The following is a 17,576-nucleotide window of genomic DNA, read 5'->3' as shown; positions in this document are numbered from 1 at the left end:
GTTTTATTTTTCTTGTTTATTCATTGAAACCTCCGTAGATTTGATGGCTAGTTATGGGCAATCGATCAAAACAAATTTGTTCTTCCAATAACTATGTGTTTCAAATTCTACCAATAGGTAAATATTGTCGATTGTCCTTCTTCCAACAACCTTATCTCCATTGATTTGGTTTGGTTTGGTTTATTTTGTTTAACGTCCTATAAACAGCTAAGGTCATTTAAGGACGGCCTCCCGTGCCCGTGCGTGCGATATGCATGCGTGTGGTGAGTGCATATGTGTGTTTTGGGAGGCTGCGGTATGTTCGTGTTAAGTCTCCTTGTAATAGGCCGGAACTTTTGCCGATTTATAGTGCTACCTCACTGAAGCATACTGCCGAAGACACCCAGCAGGACACCCCACCCGGTCACATTATACTGACAACGGGCGAACCAGTCGTTCCACTCCAAATATGCTGAGCGCTAAGCAGGAGTAGCAACTACCATTTTTTAAAGACTCTGGTATGTCTCGGCCAGGGGACAGAACCCAAAGCCTTCCTCACAGGGGCGAACGCTCAACTAAAGGCCAAATGTGAGGCATTGTCGAGGGAGACATTAGGGAGAAGAAAACTGTTAAGAAAGAAGAGAAAAGATAAGATTCCAAATTTAGTCGCCTCTTACGATCATGCAATGGGGGCAGCAGGTACAATTCTTACGCCCTACCTGCAGGGCAGTTATCGCCATTGATTTTGATGTATTGGGGTGTTGTAAAGAATACTAGATCGCTTATAAACTTGATTGGTGGACTATAAATACGTTCGTTTGACGCAGCTTAACCATGATATACAAAACTAAAAGTTGAAAATAAGATGGTTACACATATATTGTCAGCAGATTGTTGTTTTTGATAAAAAGGACTACGTACAGGTAAATTAGTATTTGTTTCCATTTTATGAATGCTTAAATGTACCTGAATAAAAACACAGGTAAAACAAAATCAATCAAAATACAACAAATACTGGGAAATATTTTTAAGTATGTTTATATTTAATAATCTCAAAAGGATAACAATCAGCCCGTGTGATATTCATATATTTAAATTTTACCATCCTACATAGAATCGAAGAGTTTCATAATATAATTCCAAGATTATAATGATATCCTATATCTTGCTACATGCAATCAGTATTGAAATAAATCAACATGGAAATCACAAAATGTAAAACCAAATCTACAGGATATCTTCAATATATGATATTCTAATTGTCCCTCGTACATTCAGCACCATCATGATAAAGTGATAATATTCAAACACGGACATTTTAACAATGATATACATATACATACGCCCTTTTACCATCAATATGATATTCGTATAAAAAGTCTGTAAACCTTCATGTTCCGTACGAACAAAGCAATGAATACTTCATCAGCCAATTAAATGAAACAATGTCTAGGTTGTATAGGAGAGAGAGAGAGACCTATACATTAATAATGACATTACGTTTTTAAAAAGCAGACACGGTTTTAACTGTATAACTTACATTGTATTCGATATAGAATAGATTTGGCACAATGCGTAGATTAATTCGCGTATTTTATAACACTATCGACAGCAAATTATTTCATATCTTACATATATATATCTATTTCGCAAGAAACTATAATTGTCGTTTGCATAAATCCTTTATCGCCAAAAGCACCCACATGGAAACTCTTTAATCCAGAAACTTCCGTATCGGAATGAAAATAAGCACTCTCCATCCGAACCCGGGATTAATAAATTATAGGATTTAGAAAGCTTCGATGGTAACGACTGAGTATCGAGTTAAATTTAGTATAGATTTGACTATGGTTTTTCCTTGATAGCCGCCAGCACAATTTTCCGTAAGTTGGCAGCTTTCTGTTTGGTTGACCTCAGTCTTTCCTTTTTCTGTCGCATTTTTCTTCTGAACATTCGTTCTCCTAGCAACAGTTCTCTACAAACACGTCAGAGTACAAATACAGTTGTATTCTTAACAAATAACAATAGATAGACAGACAATACATATAAAACATAAATATAAAGAAGTCATGTATACTTAGATTCCGATTTTAAGGGTATGAATATACACCTCAATCATGAACTTTGTATCTGTTAGCAAGGAACATAAAAAGTGAGGCCATATGGTGTAACAGTTGCTTAGAGATTTACACTTTAGCCAAAGATGCATGCATTTATTTATTTTAACTCTGATGGAGATGCAACATATACATGTATGATAGATGTAATAACTGAAAGGATTGCTTAGAAGACCATAATTTACTCATCAATTATTTGGCCAAATTACCATAGAATCTCTCTCCTGATGGAAATAATGACTGATAACAAGGGAAACTGATTTTTGAAGGGTGGTTATAGATTTAAATATGCTTCTTCCGATGTTGTTTGAAAATTAACAACAATCGACTTTTATTTTCAATCAATAAAAATGACTCTTAGTTGGAGATAGAACAGGTTTAGTGAAATTATTATTTTGAATAAACTATCAAGCAATATACTGAGATTCCCTTTCTGAAACTAAAATGAAAACTTTATAGAAACATTATGTTTTAAATTGGTATTGTGAGGACAAGTTGAAATCAATCTGTCTTTTTCTTGTTTAGTAAACACAAGCTAGTGCTTATGTTTTGAACATCACTTAGAAAAACGATGAAAATAGCAGCAACGTGTAAATAAATTAAATAAATATGAATATTTAGATTAGCCAAACAAACATTTATCTATCACCCTGACGACAATACTGTATAATCAATAGCATTATAAACACTACAAACCATATCTTGAGCGTGATGTTAACACAGAACACTCATGCCCATTAATACTTATGAATCACTGTAACACACCAGTCTAATCATTATTTGTTAATTTTGTTATCTCCTAGAAATTTCAAATTTCAAATTTTTTACAAATGCATCAAATATGTTTTCGAAAGATGTACGGTCGATTTTTTCCAACTTCTGATATTAACTAAAGGTTGAAATTAAATATCATAAATCAAAAGTAGATTGGGGTCTTCCCCTGAACCATAAAAAGCAATAGATATTTGCTTTACACTAGATAAATACATAGCATTATCAATCTGTTTCCTGAGCTATACATAAACACACAACATAGCGCTTGTTACTAGCCATACAGATATATACTTACCCAATAATCGTTCTAGTTGCCTTTTACACAAAGTTAAAATTTATTGATTACAAGATTTCAGAATAGTATTTTGAGTTACTGATAGTTTTTATCTGAAGATTGACAGAGCAAGTTCCTAATGCTATCGCTTTAATTTGTTTCAATAATGTTAGGAGTGAATTGCCATTTGGGGACGTATCAATTATGAACATCAGAAAATAAAATGAATTTGTTTTTTCAATACGTGGGTATTAAAATGGACATATAAAGAAAATAGCAGCAATTGTTATACTGCTTAACACAATTTAAAGAGAAGAATAAGACACTATATTTTATATGATTAAAAGGTGCATACTTAAAGTCAACTTCCCCGTCGCCATCCGCATCAAGTTTGTCCAGTAGAATGTCTAGCTGGTGTTCGGTCAAAGGCACTTCTGCTGTCTGTGATGAAAAATGATGAAAAGATGTAATTTAGGTGTAACCTTCTTGTTCAAATAATCACAAATATATTCGGGTTGAACAAATGTACCTCCAATATAGATTTGTGCATATTTATCTAGATTTTGTGCTAGAAAGATAAAACCAATCCGCCCTTTTCTGTTGATGATTTTCTTTGGACGTAAAGTATGGCAAAAGAGTTATCAGCTAATAATGAGTTTTTCAGTTAATACTTCATTTACATAGAGTAATTCGTGTAACTTCAAGTTAGTGGTATCGTTTTTATTATCCTAATAAAATACTTACAATCATTCCCTTCTTGAATTCATCCCGACTGATACTCATACTGTTATCCTTGTCAAGCCATTTCATAAGGTCTATGACGCGGTAATTATTGTCGCTCATGTACTTGAACAGTTCATACACGGCATCCATGTTCCCATCAATCGCCCCAGCGGAATTTGCCTTGAGGTCCCTTCGTTTGATGACCGGACCATGTGCTACCTCGAATGATCCCTTCGCCTGCATCTCATCGGCTATGGTGTAGAATTCCTCGTCAACTTCTGTATCCTACAAAACATATCTTTAACTATAGATCTACTTTCTTAAGATAATAAGGCTCCTCCGTTTCAATCTCAGCAAATTTCATTGACCTTTCAGATATCATTATAACAGATTAAAGGGAGATAACTCCAATTCAAGACCTTATCATGGGTGTTTTTCACCAATATAGCATTTTATATGCAATTAAAACTGTAACTATGTGTGGTAATAAACAATCTTATTATAAACTTATCTTTTTAATTGATATCAACGTGCTTATTGCATTCTTTCTGAAGTTAAAAAAATATCAGCGCAGTAATGAACTGGCGTACTCACAACTCCTAAAGAACAAAATAATAATCAGAAAATGCGATTAGCACAATAATAATTTAGCGGAAAGCTTTTCAACGATAGCATTATTTATGTAGTGATAGTGCAGTAATAGTCTAGCAATACCCAAACTTACTCCCATATCCAACGTATGAACCCGGCATGTCTCTGATTGTTCTATTGTTTTCAAAATTACAATTGCCATTTTAGGGATGATAAGGTTTCCTCCAATCTGGAACAATTATTCATATGATATTATCATAAAAAACAAACAAATAAACAAACAAACCGCAATCATGAACTACTAAGTATGATACAATTGTCTTCATGTTTATCTTCATGTTTTGTAAGCATTTACATCTATTATATTTACTCTACAATATTTACTATTTTGTATATATTGATAACCATAAAAGACAGACAAAATGTGTCAAAGAAAGTCAAAAATTATAATACATCATCTCGCATCATCATCATCATCATCATCACCATGGCTATTTGTCGTAGAAATAGACAATTTTCCAATTGGTGTGGTTACAGTACAATTGAAGAATTATCATTGACGAGAAGGATCCCTGATACTTTACCTAGGTTTTACTTTGAAATGATTGATTGACTATCTATGTTATACTATTCAGATAAATTGCACCAACGCAATCGACTAGGTGAAAACTTACTCTCAGAATTTCTAGGCCATCATTTTTCTGTATCCCTTTCATTAGGTAGGCGATGGCGTTCTCTCCTAACTGGTTGTTGGATATGTCTAGCTCCTTCAGAGTCGTGTTGTCCTTCAGCGTCACACCAAATATCATGCAATCTGCTGTTGTAAATCCGTTCCAAGAAATATCCATTTTTCTTAGACCGATGTTTTTCTTTTGTGAGAATAAATGTCATAGTTGAAGTGAATTTCTATCAACTCATTGATAACGTAATTTTATTTCTAAATATACTGGATTAGATGTGGTTATTTTGTAAATGTACAACAAAAGAAAGTAAAGAACCATTTTAGAAAGGGTAGTGTTTCTGTATTGATACGAAGGAATATAACCTAAGATAAAAAAGACAGTTATTAATAGAGAATTATATTCAATATCATTTTAAACGTATCATCAACGTAACAAATATTAAGTGTACACACTATAATTGTATGTTGTATTATAATAGAACATTAACATATAAATCACACGTGTCTATTCGAATTGTTACCTACCTGCAGACAAGCAGCTATAGATTTAGCACCCTCTCCTCTTATGTGGTTCCAACTGAGATCAATGATCCGTAAAGTATCATTAAGGGCTAAGATAAAAATAAAAATAAATTCGAGCTCAACCAAGTCTTACAAAATATGCGTAACATTTCAAACATTGCTATGCTATGTTTGCGTACTTTATAAAACAATGTAGATTCACCCTCAAATTTTAAAATGCCTGGCAGCGCGCTTCCTTTCAATGTTGTCACATACCCAGGACTTCATCAAGGAATCACCGAACATTACCACTGCATACCTCGATCTTGATGTAGGAGTCCCCGAAATTACGTTAACATAATCAGAGCTTGACATATTGCCAATACTTAGAACATGAACAAGTAATGCTCCAACATTACCGCTACTTGCCCTAAGGTCGGACAAGTAATTTCCTAAAGTAACACTATTTACCCAATGACTGATCAAGGAGTTACTCAACGTTATCATTTTCTCCAGACTTTGAACAATCTATGTTCCTAAATTAACACCAGTTTCCCAGAGGAGCTTGAGCAAGAAATGCCCAAATATTACCATTTTCCCAGAGCTTGACTAAGGTGTTCCCAAATATTACCATTTTCCCAGAGCTTGACTAAGGTGTTCAAAAATATTACCATTTTCCCAGAGCTTGACTAAGGACTGTCCCAGCATTGCCGTTTCCTCAAAGATGGTCTAAAATGTGCCCCAACATTACTTCTATTTACTTGAAACTTGAGCTTGAAATATTTCCACATAAGTGCTACATTTACAGAAAGCAATCCTCACAATAATACCATTAAGACAATGCCACACCAAGGGGAACTCCAGCATTACCATTCTCCTCAGAGGAAGAACAATCGGTGTTCTTTCATTAACATTTGCCCGGCAGAATTGGACCAAGAAGTGCCCCATAATTACAATTTTCCCAAGAACGAAAGTTACCACTACTTACCTACAAACTTGACCAGGATATCCTCGAATATTACCACTACTTACCTACAGCTTGACCAAGGAATCCTCGAAAGTTAACCACAACTTACCTACAGCTTGACCAAGGAATCCTCGAATGTTACCACTACTTGCCTAGAGCTTGACCAAGGAATCCTCGAAAATTACCACTACTTACCTAAACTTGACCAAGGAATCCTCGAATATTTCCACTATTTACCTACAGCTAAACATAGGAATCCGTGAATATTACCACTTCTTATCTACAGCTTGACCAGGATATCTTCGAATATTACCACTACTAACCTACAGCTTGACCAAGGAATCTTCGAATATTACCAAAACTTACCTAAAGCTTGACCAGGGTATCCTCGAATATTACCACTACTTACCTAGAGCTTGACCAGGATATCCTCATATATTACCACAACTAACCTAAAGCTTGACGAAGGAATCCTCGAAAGTTACCACTACTTACCTAGAGTTTGACCAAGGAATCCTCGAATATAACTACTACTTACCTACAGCTTGACCAGGGTATCCTCAAATATTACCACTTCTTACCTACAGCTTGACCAGGGTATCCTCGAAAGTTACCACTAGTTACCTACAGCTTGACCAATGAATCCTCGAATATTACCACTACTTACCTACAGCTTGACCAAGGAATCCTTGAATATTTCCACTACTTACCTACAGATTGACCAAGGAATCCTCGAATATTACCACAACTTATCTAAAGCTTGACCAGGATATCCTCGAGAGTTACCACTACTTACCTAGAGCTTGACCAAGGAATTCTCGAAAATTACTACCACTTACCTACAGCTTGACCAAGGAATCCTTGAATATTTCCACTACTTACCTACAGCTTGACCAAGGAATCCTCGAATATTACCACTACTTACCTACAGCTTGACCAAGGTATCCTTGGATATTACCACTACTTACCTACAGCTTGACCAAGGAATCCTCGAATATTACCACTACTTACCTACAGCCTGACCAAGGTATCCTTGGATATTACCACTACTTACCTACAGCTTGACCAAGGAATCCTCGAATATTACCACTACTTACCTAGAGCCTGACCAAGGAATCCTCGAATATTACCATTACTTACCTAGAGCTTGACCAAGGAATCCTCGAATATTTCCACTACTTACCTACAGCTTGACAAAGGAATCCTCGAATATTACCATTACTTACCGAGAGCTTGACCAAGGAATCCTCGAATATTACCATTACTTACCTAGAGCTTGAGCAATGAGATATCCTCCCTTATCACCAAACTGGTTATGACTAAGTACCAGCTCCCGGAGGATCTTATTGTTCTGCAAGAAAATTCAAGTTTTGTAACAATGTTAAGCGACAATTGTTATTGAATGCAACGATATATTCTATTACCATTACTTGGTACGTGCTTTATCAGACTGATTTCAAAATAAGAAAGACATTGATTTTGTTTTTTAGATTTGTTCAAAGTGCAATTTCAGTAAACATTGATTCAACTACCAAATCGAAAACATCAGTTTATTCATGCGACAACTTCTCTCCTAACGTATAACTGTTCAATAGAACCATCAATATACATAAATAACTAAGCAATATACAACCTTCTTTGGGAAGTTCTAGTGCTATAATTCTCACAAGATCGTAGACAAAACCCGAGTTAATTAATCTTTCTGCAATTATCAGAGTATTATATGACAACAACTTTCCATAAAAAAGGTTTAATATTCATAATTTCGTTTTAAATTTTAGTTTCTGATAAATCCGTAACAGTGCTATTACATTCCAAAGTCAAATTTCGCGCTGCCAATGGGACATGTTCTTTCCTATGACACCACGACTACAGGCGGCTGTTCCCGACAAAAGAATATTGTTCTTTGAAACAAACACAAAATCCTAAATTGTATTTCAAAATGTCCATCATTATATTCCACCGTGAGGATATCAATCTTTTATACAACTTATCAACATGAATTGCTACATTGATCCAACAGTTATTTCAACCCGGTAGCACGAATGTTCGTTACGTCACAAATACGCTTCATATAGTAACGTCAAATAAAAATGACGCCATGAACATTATTCGCCATATCATTACACCAACGGGAATAATGTGGGAATTCTGATCTGATACATTTCTATTTTGTTTGGTTATATTATATAGTGACAGTGCAGAGTAAATGGAAATACAAGAACATAACCCAAAAAAGATATTTATTTTCTTATTTATCATTTAGGTAACAAATTTCTTGTGTCGGTAATATCCGGTCATACTTACTTCTAGTAAGTCCGCTACGATATAGGAATCACTATCTACGAATCCACTACCTGGAAGCAGGTAAAAACAATCACTGTAAAGTTAGTTCTTTGATTTCTATATAACAAGAGAGTACATAAACTTATTCTTAAAATTAATTCACATTATTTTTATTTTTATTTAGAAATAGTAAATAAAATAATACAATTGACATAATCAGGACCGATAAAAATGAATGAACATTATCTATCCTTATAAAAAGTGGGACTGGATTGACAGTACTCTGGTTTTAATAAATGACAATCGTCATTACTTTAGATACTGGATAATACGTACCTGTTAAGTCTAAAGACTGTATGTAAAAATTGTTCTTCATCATATCTGTTATTGCACTTAAACCATCCTTTGATATTAAATTTTCAGCTAAGCTCTGAAAACACACACACAATATCAAAATAATTACGACCGTTTTTATAGCTTTTTAAATGATCTAATTTCCATAATTAATTAGATTGAATAGATTTGGGGGTTTAGTTCACGCTCTTAATATTTCTTTAGGTCTATTTTGACATTATTATCTTCCCTTCTTTATTTTTACATTTTCCTCACACGAATCTCATTGGCCTTGCAGACCTTTGTAAAACATATATCGTCAGTATATTGTATGTGAGACAGTGGAGGAAGAAGTGTATTGTATCAGTGTGTAGGGATACACGAGTAAGCTGCAATAAACATATCATATTTATGAAATGCACTGGATTTTGAAGCAACTTTATTCGTACCATAGCATAATAAAATGCAACACCGTGCCCGCTGTAACAGAAGTAACACTCTTAACCATACATATGTATACAATAAAGACTTACAACGTCGGTGATATTATGGTTCACGTCAAGCATTTCAGCAAGGCTTTTCGCTCCTTCAGCACCAATTCCATTGTCCTCCAGGTCAAGGCTGGTTACTGTTGGATTGTTCTAATATTTGACAGGAAAATAGAAAAAGTGTCATGCTCTTGTCACAATTGTAAGACAATTAAAACAGTTCCATTTAATAAATTAAAACAATTCCAAACTATAACTTGATTATTCAAAAGTATATGAAATTCCCTTGTTTTATCTGACTTTTACTGTTGCAATTCAAATTACAAACGGGATATTGAAGTTCACGCGACAAGTCTCCTTACTTATAGATTGACACAAAAAAGTATTTGCGAATTAGAGTTAATGTACAATAAACCGACTAAATACTTACGACTAGCGCTATAGCTAATGCATCAGCTCCCTTGGGACCGAGGGAGCGACACCGGAGTTGGACGACCGGGCTACAAAGTTGTGGTATGAGAGAGCGTACAGGGATAACGCCTATTTGTTTACATGATTCCGTGTATGCTTTACGGATCTCGTGAGAGACCTGCTCTTCCTCCGGAATCACGGGAACTGGTTCCACTGGAATGATGAAATATGCCGCAACTATTAGCAATACTAAGAAGATGGGTTTATACAATAGTAAAATTAAAAAAGGCAACCCAAAAGATATCGTGACAGGACAGGGTGTGCGTTGAAATTGTAACTGTTTACTGTCGTGTCAAACTTTTATAATTCCTTGACTATTTTGCCTTGTTGATCACAAAATAAAGTCACTGCAAAATATTCCTCCCGACAATTGTTACTGTGTATTTATTACATGTGATACCGCGGTATACTGATATACATGTATATATCATCTTGTCATTAAAACATCAGGGTAGGATGGTACTTTTGATGATTATAGGGAGCAACCAACCAATTGAAAAAATAAACTTTTGAAACATCCCCTGTGTATAGAAAGTTGAGCCAAGGATAAAATGTCTGGCAACCACTGATTGGCCAGTATGTTATGAAGTAACAAAATAGATATGTAGCCTGATAGGTAGATATCCATAAGAAATGTTGATATAAATTTTTGTAAGTCCGATTGAATTTTCCCAAAAAATTCAGGTAATAATAATTAACAGGTAAACATTTCAGATTTCTGAGAATTTTTACTGCGAAATTCACCCATTTTCAAAATGGCTACCATGGAAAAAATTTGAGCTGAAGGACCCAACTTTTTTCTTATTACGAGTTATATGAGACCCTAAACTTTTGTTATAATCTATAATTGCCGTATTAAATTCAAGAATTTTAATGGTATACTCCAAAACGTTAACACTAAAGTCTATGGAAAAACAATTGGTTGGTTGGTCCCTATAGAGTGTCCAAGTAAACTTAAGCTCTCACGCTATAACTTACATGCACATATACATATAACCGCTAAACATAATTCATAAATCTCCTCCGACTGTTTAATTATAACACTGCAATCTTGATTTCAGCGTCCTTCAACGCTCTCAGGGCTTTGATTTAATTTCAATCCTGACATGCTCGGGACCTTTTTTAATTACTCTTTGGTGCCGGGGATATTTCTATTTTATTACCCAATTACAAAATTAGGAATCGTAAAAAAGCAGGTTGTAACTTAATACTTACCATCAGCCATAATGTCGTATCCAGTAAAAGTAAATTCCTTTTTAACCCTGAGTTGACTAAGTTCATCAGGGTGTACAGAGTTTTTAATCGTTTGTTTCCTTTGACTAGATGATTGTGATATATTTGATGACGTTCTAGACGGAGGCGGAATTTTCCCTTCCGTAGATGGCTTTTTCGCTGTGACACCTGCCTTAGGTTTTGAGCTTAACTTTAATGAATGAGAACTAAGAAACAAAGTAGCACTTCTCTTTCCTATCTGGACATTGGTAGCCTCCCGTTTTCCATTCCCCAGAGGTTCCAGTGTCGTTTGCGGCTCTGGTGAGTTTTTCAGTTCATTTTTCTGATTCTGGTCTATGTTTGAGCTTTCCCTTGAAGCAACAGGTGATTTGAAGTTTGAATTTCCTGTTTCTATATATTGCCCTATGCCATGTTGGTTGTCAGCTAATTGGGACCCATCAGGCGCTCCTACACTGTCATCGGGATCCATATTGCCCTCCTGTGTGTTAGACAAAACAGAATAGAATATATTTGATATCAATTACTAAAGGTTGTGATTAATACTTTATTGTAAATTAACAATCATACATGTGTATGTTTTCACTGCGATTATACGTCAAGTTTTATCTGTTATGCTTGTCAACGTAAGGTCTAATCGTGTTACTGCCATCAAAGGTTCAATGATCATTGATGTCCATTCATCAGTTATTGCGTTTTGAAATGCACACACGATCAGTAGTGTGCGATCTAACTGTCTGATCTCACATTAAGAGTAGTATTAAGTTGTTTTGGTGTAGTATACTTGAACAATAGTTTCCATTATGTCCAGTTTAAATCCATCTATAATTCATCTAAATCGTACAAAGTACCCAAAATCATCAATATTCTTAGATTTTAAAAAAATCGTGTCTGACGTTGTCATACTAACAAATACGTCTGTGATTAGTAGCCACACTAGTTTATAATGGAGAATTCGGTCGTATCGACTTTGAAATGTGGATATTAAAACTACTGCAAGAGCCTGAAGCAGTAATATTGTATGTGAATATCTACCCGAGTCTGAAAAGGCTAACAACAGCGACGGAAAGATGGCAACTGTAATGAAAACCATGCTTCAGTGAGGTAGCACTATAAATCGGCAAAAGTTCCGGCCTATCACAAGGAGACTTAACACGAACATACCGCAGCCTCCCAAAAACACATACGCACTCACCACACGCATGCATGTCGCACGCACGGGAGGCCGTCCTTAAATGCCCTTAGCTGTTAATAGGACGTTAAACAAAATAAACCAAACCAAACCAAACATATACATATATAACCAGCTGGTACAGTTCTATGTACATTATGTTTATCAGTGTGCAGTTGATATCTATACAGTACATTACGATATACAAAATGTATTATTATGTAATGTACTGTAATACAACAGATTACTATACATTTTATTGCTACACAATATAATTCTGCACGATGCACATGGATAAAGATACAACGAAGAGACAATAAATTGTTGTATACAAGGCAATGAGATATGACAAATGGAATTACTAGCAGATTCTTACCATTATATCGGCCAGAGTTGATGGCTGTTGCCCTAAAGCATTACAGTTTTGATGTTGCGATTTAAACGACAAACATATTGACAGATATGAACAAAGATGACCTCGTGTGTCCACTGACCACTGATAAAGTCAATATAACGAGGGGTAAAAGCTTCTGATCGGGATCATTCGACTCTCACAAATATAGTAAATGGAGCTCCTTATCAGGGAGATCATCAAATTGCTATACCAGGGTCAATTTACCCTATGCTCCCCAAGTACCAATATGGAAACAACCTGATCAATCAATGGCAGGGTCGATTTTAACAACTTAGGGAGTGTAGTGTCTACTCGGACAAAACACTGCTTATGAACTTTACGGGAGAAGTCAGCACAATATCGATCTGCAAATAGCCTACGTTAAGATTTTGTCTACGAGGTTTAAAAAGTCATCCGTCATATTTGATAGGATATATATATATATATATACTATCTAGACACTGCATCTGCAGTTAGGATAAGTACGTTTCACTTTTTTTGTTCTTCATCAGAGTGTTTCATTTGAGAAGTATAACACAGCTTTGATACCCAATTCAGAACAATGTAATTGAATAACGGCGCAATTTATGGAGTAATAACATATTGATTTCAACAAACAGAAAGGGTTGTGTAAAACAGTATTAACTATAGGATACTGTCGTGTAATCCTATCAGGTTATAATGCGAGCAGTATTCATCATTGGTTTAACAATGTACATGGTGACGTTTATCTGAATATAATCCAAATACAATTCAAAACATACATTTTATAATAATTCTACAGACATATATATTAATTTATGGGAAAACACGTTTTTAAACTGTAAATATCAGTTACAGTTTTGATAGTTGAAATAATTCAATTAGATTTCATATAACAGCGATACCATTGCTACATATAGGTATCAATATATCGAAATGTGTCTTTAAATCAGGTTAATTGATATAGGGAAATATATTAAGATAATCAACAATGCGTAAAGTAAATGGGTTTAAATTTGTATTAGTACCCGGGGCAATACAAAGTGTGCTTAATACAACACCTGTTATTTCGTGTATAGGTGACAAATGAAGTTTCTGTATGTATGTTCATAATGATTTATGCAAGTTGGGATAGTTTCAATTGTATTATTCCGATTGCATAATCTGTAGCAAAAATATTTAAATACCTTCTGTTGAAGTTAAAGTGGAACCTAATTCGTTCTTACTCGGTTTATTTTCCTACGTGCTGAAGTGGAAACAAACACATAGAAGGTTTACATGTCAAGATCAATATCCTTTATTTTATCTGAAAATTAAATTTAACAGATTTGAACTATTCCCTATACCGATTATCCCTGTGTTATCTATGTGGTCAATAGTGACATTGAATTTGTTAACACAGTGATATAGTATGTCTCTGTGTGTAGTGTGTGTGGTGTATTGTGTCGCTGTGTGTAATTTGTGTGTAATTTGTGTCGCTGTGTGTAATTTGTGATGTAAATTGAGTCGCTGTGTGTAATTTGTGAGGTAAATTGAGTCGCTGTGTGTAATATGTGAGGTAAATTGTGTCGCTATGTGTAATTTGTGTATAAATTGTGTCGCTGTGTGTAATTTATTAGGTAAATTGTGTCGCTGTGTGTAATTTATGATACAAATTGTTTCGATTTTTGTAATTTGTGTAGTAAAGTGTGTCGCTGTGTGTAATTTGTGTAGTAACTTGTGTCTCTGTGTAATTTGTGAGGTAAATTGTGTCGCTGTGTGTAATTTGTGTAGTAACTTGTGTCTCTGTGTGTAATTTGTGAGGTAAATTGTGTCGCTGTTTGTAATTTGTGAGGTAAATCGTGTCCTGAAGAGATAGATTTGGCAATGTCGAGTTGAGAGACCTGCAACTATATTGCATTATATTCACACTATTATATCGTCTCGACCTTGCAAGGAAAGACGTCTTGATGTTACAATATCGACCAGTAGGATATGCGCTACCAAATAAATATCGTCGATTTATGATTAATATTAAAACCTTGTGTTTAGTGTATATAGATCTACGAGGAACTTGATATGCTGAATCAATCGCTGATATTTAGATGGAGTCAGAAGAATGATACATGTAAAGCTGAACTTCAGAATTATGAAAAATATTCTTTCTTGCATACACAAATTTGTGATATACAGTACACAAGTTCGTGTTTTTACACGGGTTTCCTCCCAGAGTAAGGCCCATTACGCGCTATTTGGGCCAACAGGCGTGACTAATATAAGTTGATATAATTTCTTCAGCAATTATTGTAAATAAGTTTAAGGTTACATATGTTTGTAGATGTACTTTTAAGTTCAATCGACGGCGAATGGATCATTTAAAGTCACAGTGCCAAGTACCATAGTAAGGGTTTAAAGAACACGTAATTGATTGCTAAATAGGTTTAGACAAATTATATTGATTGTTTAGCTTGTGTCCGCTTGATATACATAGTCAAATGAAATCAACACGCGTACATTTCTCTTGTGCCTTTGCTAAACATCAAGAAAAGAACACAAGTTTTAATCACATTATATAGAGGAGCGATTTGGATAAAAATTTACATTTGTGTTGTAAACACGCAAGACAGAAAGAGAAAAACCTTTTGAAATTATAACATCACACATATAATATAATTATATACATGTATAAACATCTCTCATTGCACGTATTATCATACGTTACATATTCTAATGAAACACATAATGCTGTTATTTAAATTAGCTTCTAGGTTGGTACCGTCAAAAAAGTGAGAATGTCAATTTCACTAAAAATGAGTAATTATCAAGACCAACTCTAAACATTGATTTGTGCATTAAACTCAAAATGGGGTTCTGTGCAATAAATTGTGTCGATGTGTGTAATCTATGATACAAATTGTGTCGATGTGTGTAATCTGTGATACAAATTGTGTCGCTGTGTGTAATTTGTGATGAAAATTGAGTTGCTGTGTGTAATTTGCGTAGTAAATTGTGTCGCTGTGTGTAATTTGTGTAGTGAATTGTGTCGCTGTGTTTAATTTGTGTAGTAAATTGTGTCGCTGTGTGTAATTTGTGTAGTAAATTGTGTCGCTGTGTGTAATTTGTGTAGTAAATTGTGTCGCTGTGTGTAATTTGTGTAGTAAATTGTGTCGCTGTGTGTAATTTGTGTAGTAAATTGTGTCGCTGTGTGTAATTTGTGTAGTAAATTGTGTCGCTGTGTGTAATTTGTGAGAATGTCACTTTCACTAAAATGAGTAATTATCAAAACCAAACTCTAAACCTTGATTTGTGCACTAATCTCAAAATAGGGTTCTGGACTATTTTAATATGACACGACGTACCCAATGTTCAGTAGACGTTGGATGACACGCAGAAAGAAGAAGTGGATTATGACTCGGATGGTCCATACCATAATGTTCAGATACCATGTCTTACTCTTCCTATGTTTATATACAAACGGCAATAAATAACGCAAACATCAGGACAAAATAATAATACAAATGAACAAATGAGTCATATGAGGACGGTTGTCATGAACGACCCCAAGACATTGCCAATCATAAAGAATAATAAAAACAAAGGTGATTTAGACGACGGGTCACCAGGACGACACCATTGTGAAGACAGCAATTGAGAATTCATAAAAAGGTGATTTAGACGACGGGTATCCAGGACGACACCATTGTAAAGACAGCAATGGAGAAAAAACTTTCCATGATGAAAGTCCATTTAGGTATACATGAACAGAGAAACGACACCGAGTTCATCTATAATGATTCTGTGGTGATAACCATCATAGCATAGTTTGTACTTTAACTCATGTTATGACTATTGTGTACGTATACAGCACACGTGATAGCAACATAGGGTTACATATCCAAGAGATAGGAAACAATGCACACATCAGAGACTAAAACATAGAAGTAAAACTTAAATATCCTATCAGTTCATATAACAGGAATATTTATCATATGTGGCAACCTTACCGGTTTTTATACATTAGACTGTTTTATAACAGTTTATCGTAGAAGAAAAACGATGAAAGCCATTCGACCTTGACCTTTGATCATTGACCTCATAATATATAACGCTTGTAACCACATACGGTAATGTGAATTTAAGGGAAGTGATGTACTGGGGGGTCATATGGCCCAATACGATCTAGAAATCGAACCAGAACCGTCTTGGTGAAAGTCGAATCGTTATCCACTGCGCCAACCAAACGGCTATTTACGTGAAAGTAACAAATTACATATGTTTAGATATACAGATGTGTAAGTACTCAATTAAATATTATTTGTTCGGTATATTACAATAAATCTGCAAGAAATATTCATCTCTACTGACTACACGTTTAGCGTGCTTTATATACTGTTGCTATGATCAGTAACTGAGCAAATTAAATATTCCATTTCAAACAGATAGAGTGTTAATCTGTTTAAATATCCGGTGACGAGCAGCATTTACCAAAGGTATGTTAATGGTTCCCTTTGTAGTACGTCCAATTAACTCTTCATATTACTAGTCAACTGAAATACTGTCTTCAGCTTTAAAATATACATTTCAATACGCATGCATAATCATAGAAAATCTGTCTTCTTTTCGAATGAGCTCAT

The 17,576-nt window shown here is 34.8% G+C and overlaps 1 protein-coding gene across 5 annotated transcripts in view; it reads right to left on the bottom strand.

Annotated features, from left to right (window-relative positions):
• Window positions 1-1,000: 1,000 nt before the first annotated feature.
• Window positions 1,001-17,576, bottom strand: part of LOC117329072 (leucine-rich repeat-containing protein 74A-like) — a 31,214-nt gene continuing 14,638 nt past the window's right edge. For 3 of the 5 annotated variants that reach the window (XM_033886786.1, XM_033886787.1, XM_033886785.1), the window contains exons 2-13: window positions 11,402-11,897; window positions 10,146-10,339; window positions 9,761-9,868; window positions 9,231-9,324; window positions 8,916-8,965; window positions 7,878-7,959; window positions 5,666-5,751; window positions 5,133-5,327; window positions 4,592-4,687; window positions 3,889-4,152; window positions 3,500-3,585; window positions 1,001-1,954 (exon numbers count right to left, since the gene is read on the bottom strand). In XM_033886786.1, coding sequence (XP_033742677.1) covers window positions 1,825-1,954; window positions 3,500-3,585; window positions 3,889-4,152; window positions 4,592-4,687; window positions 5,133-5,327; window positions 5,666-5,751; window positions 7,878-7,959; window positions 8,916-8,965; window positions 9,231-9,324; window positions 9,761-9,868; window positions 10,146-10,339; window positions 11,402-11,888 — 1,872 coding nt within the window. In that variant the 5' untranslated portion in view covers window positions 11,889-11,897 and the 3' untranslated portion in view covers window positions 1,001-1,824. Of the gene's footprint in view, window positions 1,955-3,165; window positions 3,186-3,499; window positions 3,586-3,888; window positions 4,153-4,591; window positions 4,688-5,132; window positions 5,328-5,665; window positions 5,752-7,877; window positions 7,960-8,915; window positions 8,966-9,230; window positions 9,325-9,760; window positions 9,869-10,145; window positions 10,340-11,401; window positions 11,898-12,326; window positions 12,520-17,576 lie in introns of those variants that run through there. The other 2 variants (XM_033886784.1, XM_033886783.1) reach the window with 2 other exon arrangements.

Source organism: Pecten maximus, chromosome 6, assembly GCF_902652985.1.
Source record: "Pecten maximus chromosome 6, xPecMax1.1, whole genome shotgun sequence".
In the NCBI taxonomy this organism is placed as follows: domain Eukaryota; kingdom Metazoa; phylum Mollusca; class Bivalvia; order Pectinida; family Pectinidae; genus Pecten; species Pecten maximus.
Note: the sequence above shows the minus strand (reverse complement) of the source record. Positions and strands in the feature narration are given on the sequence as shown.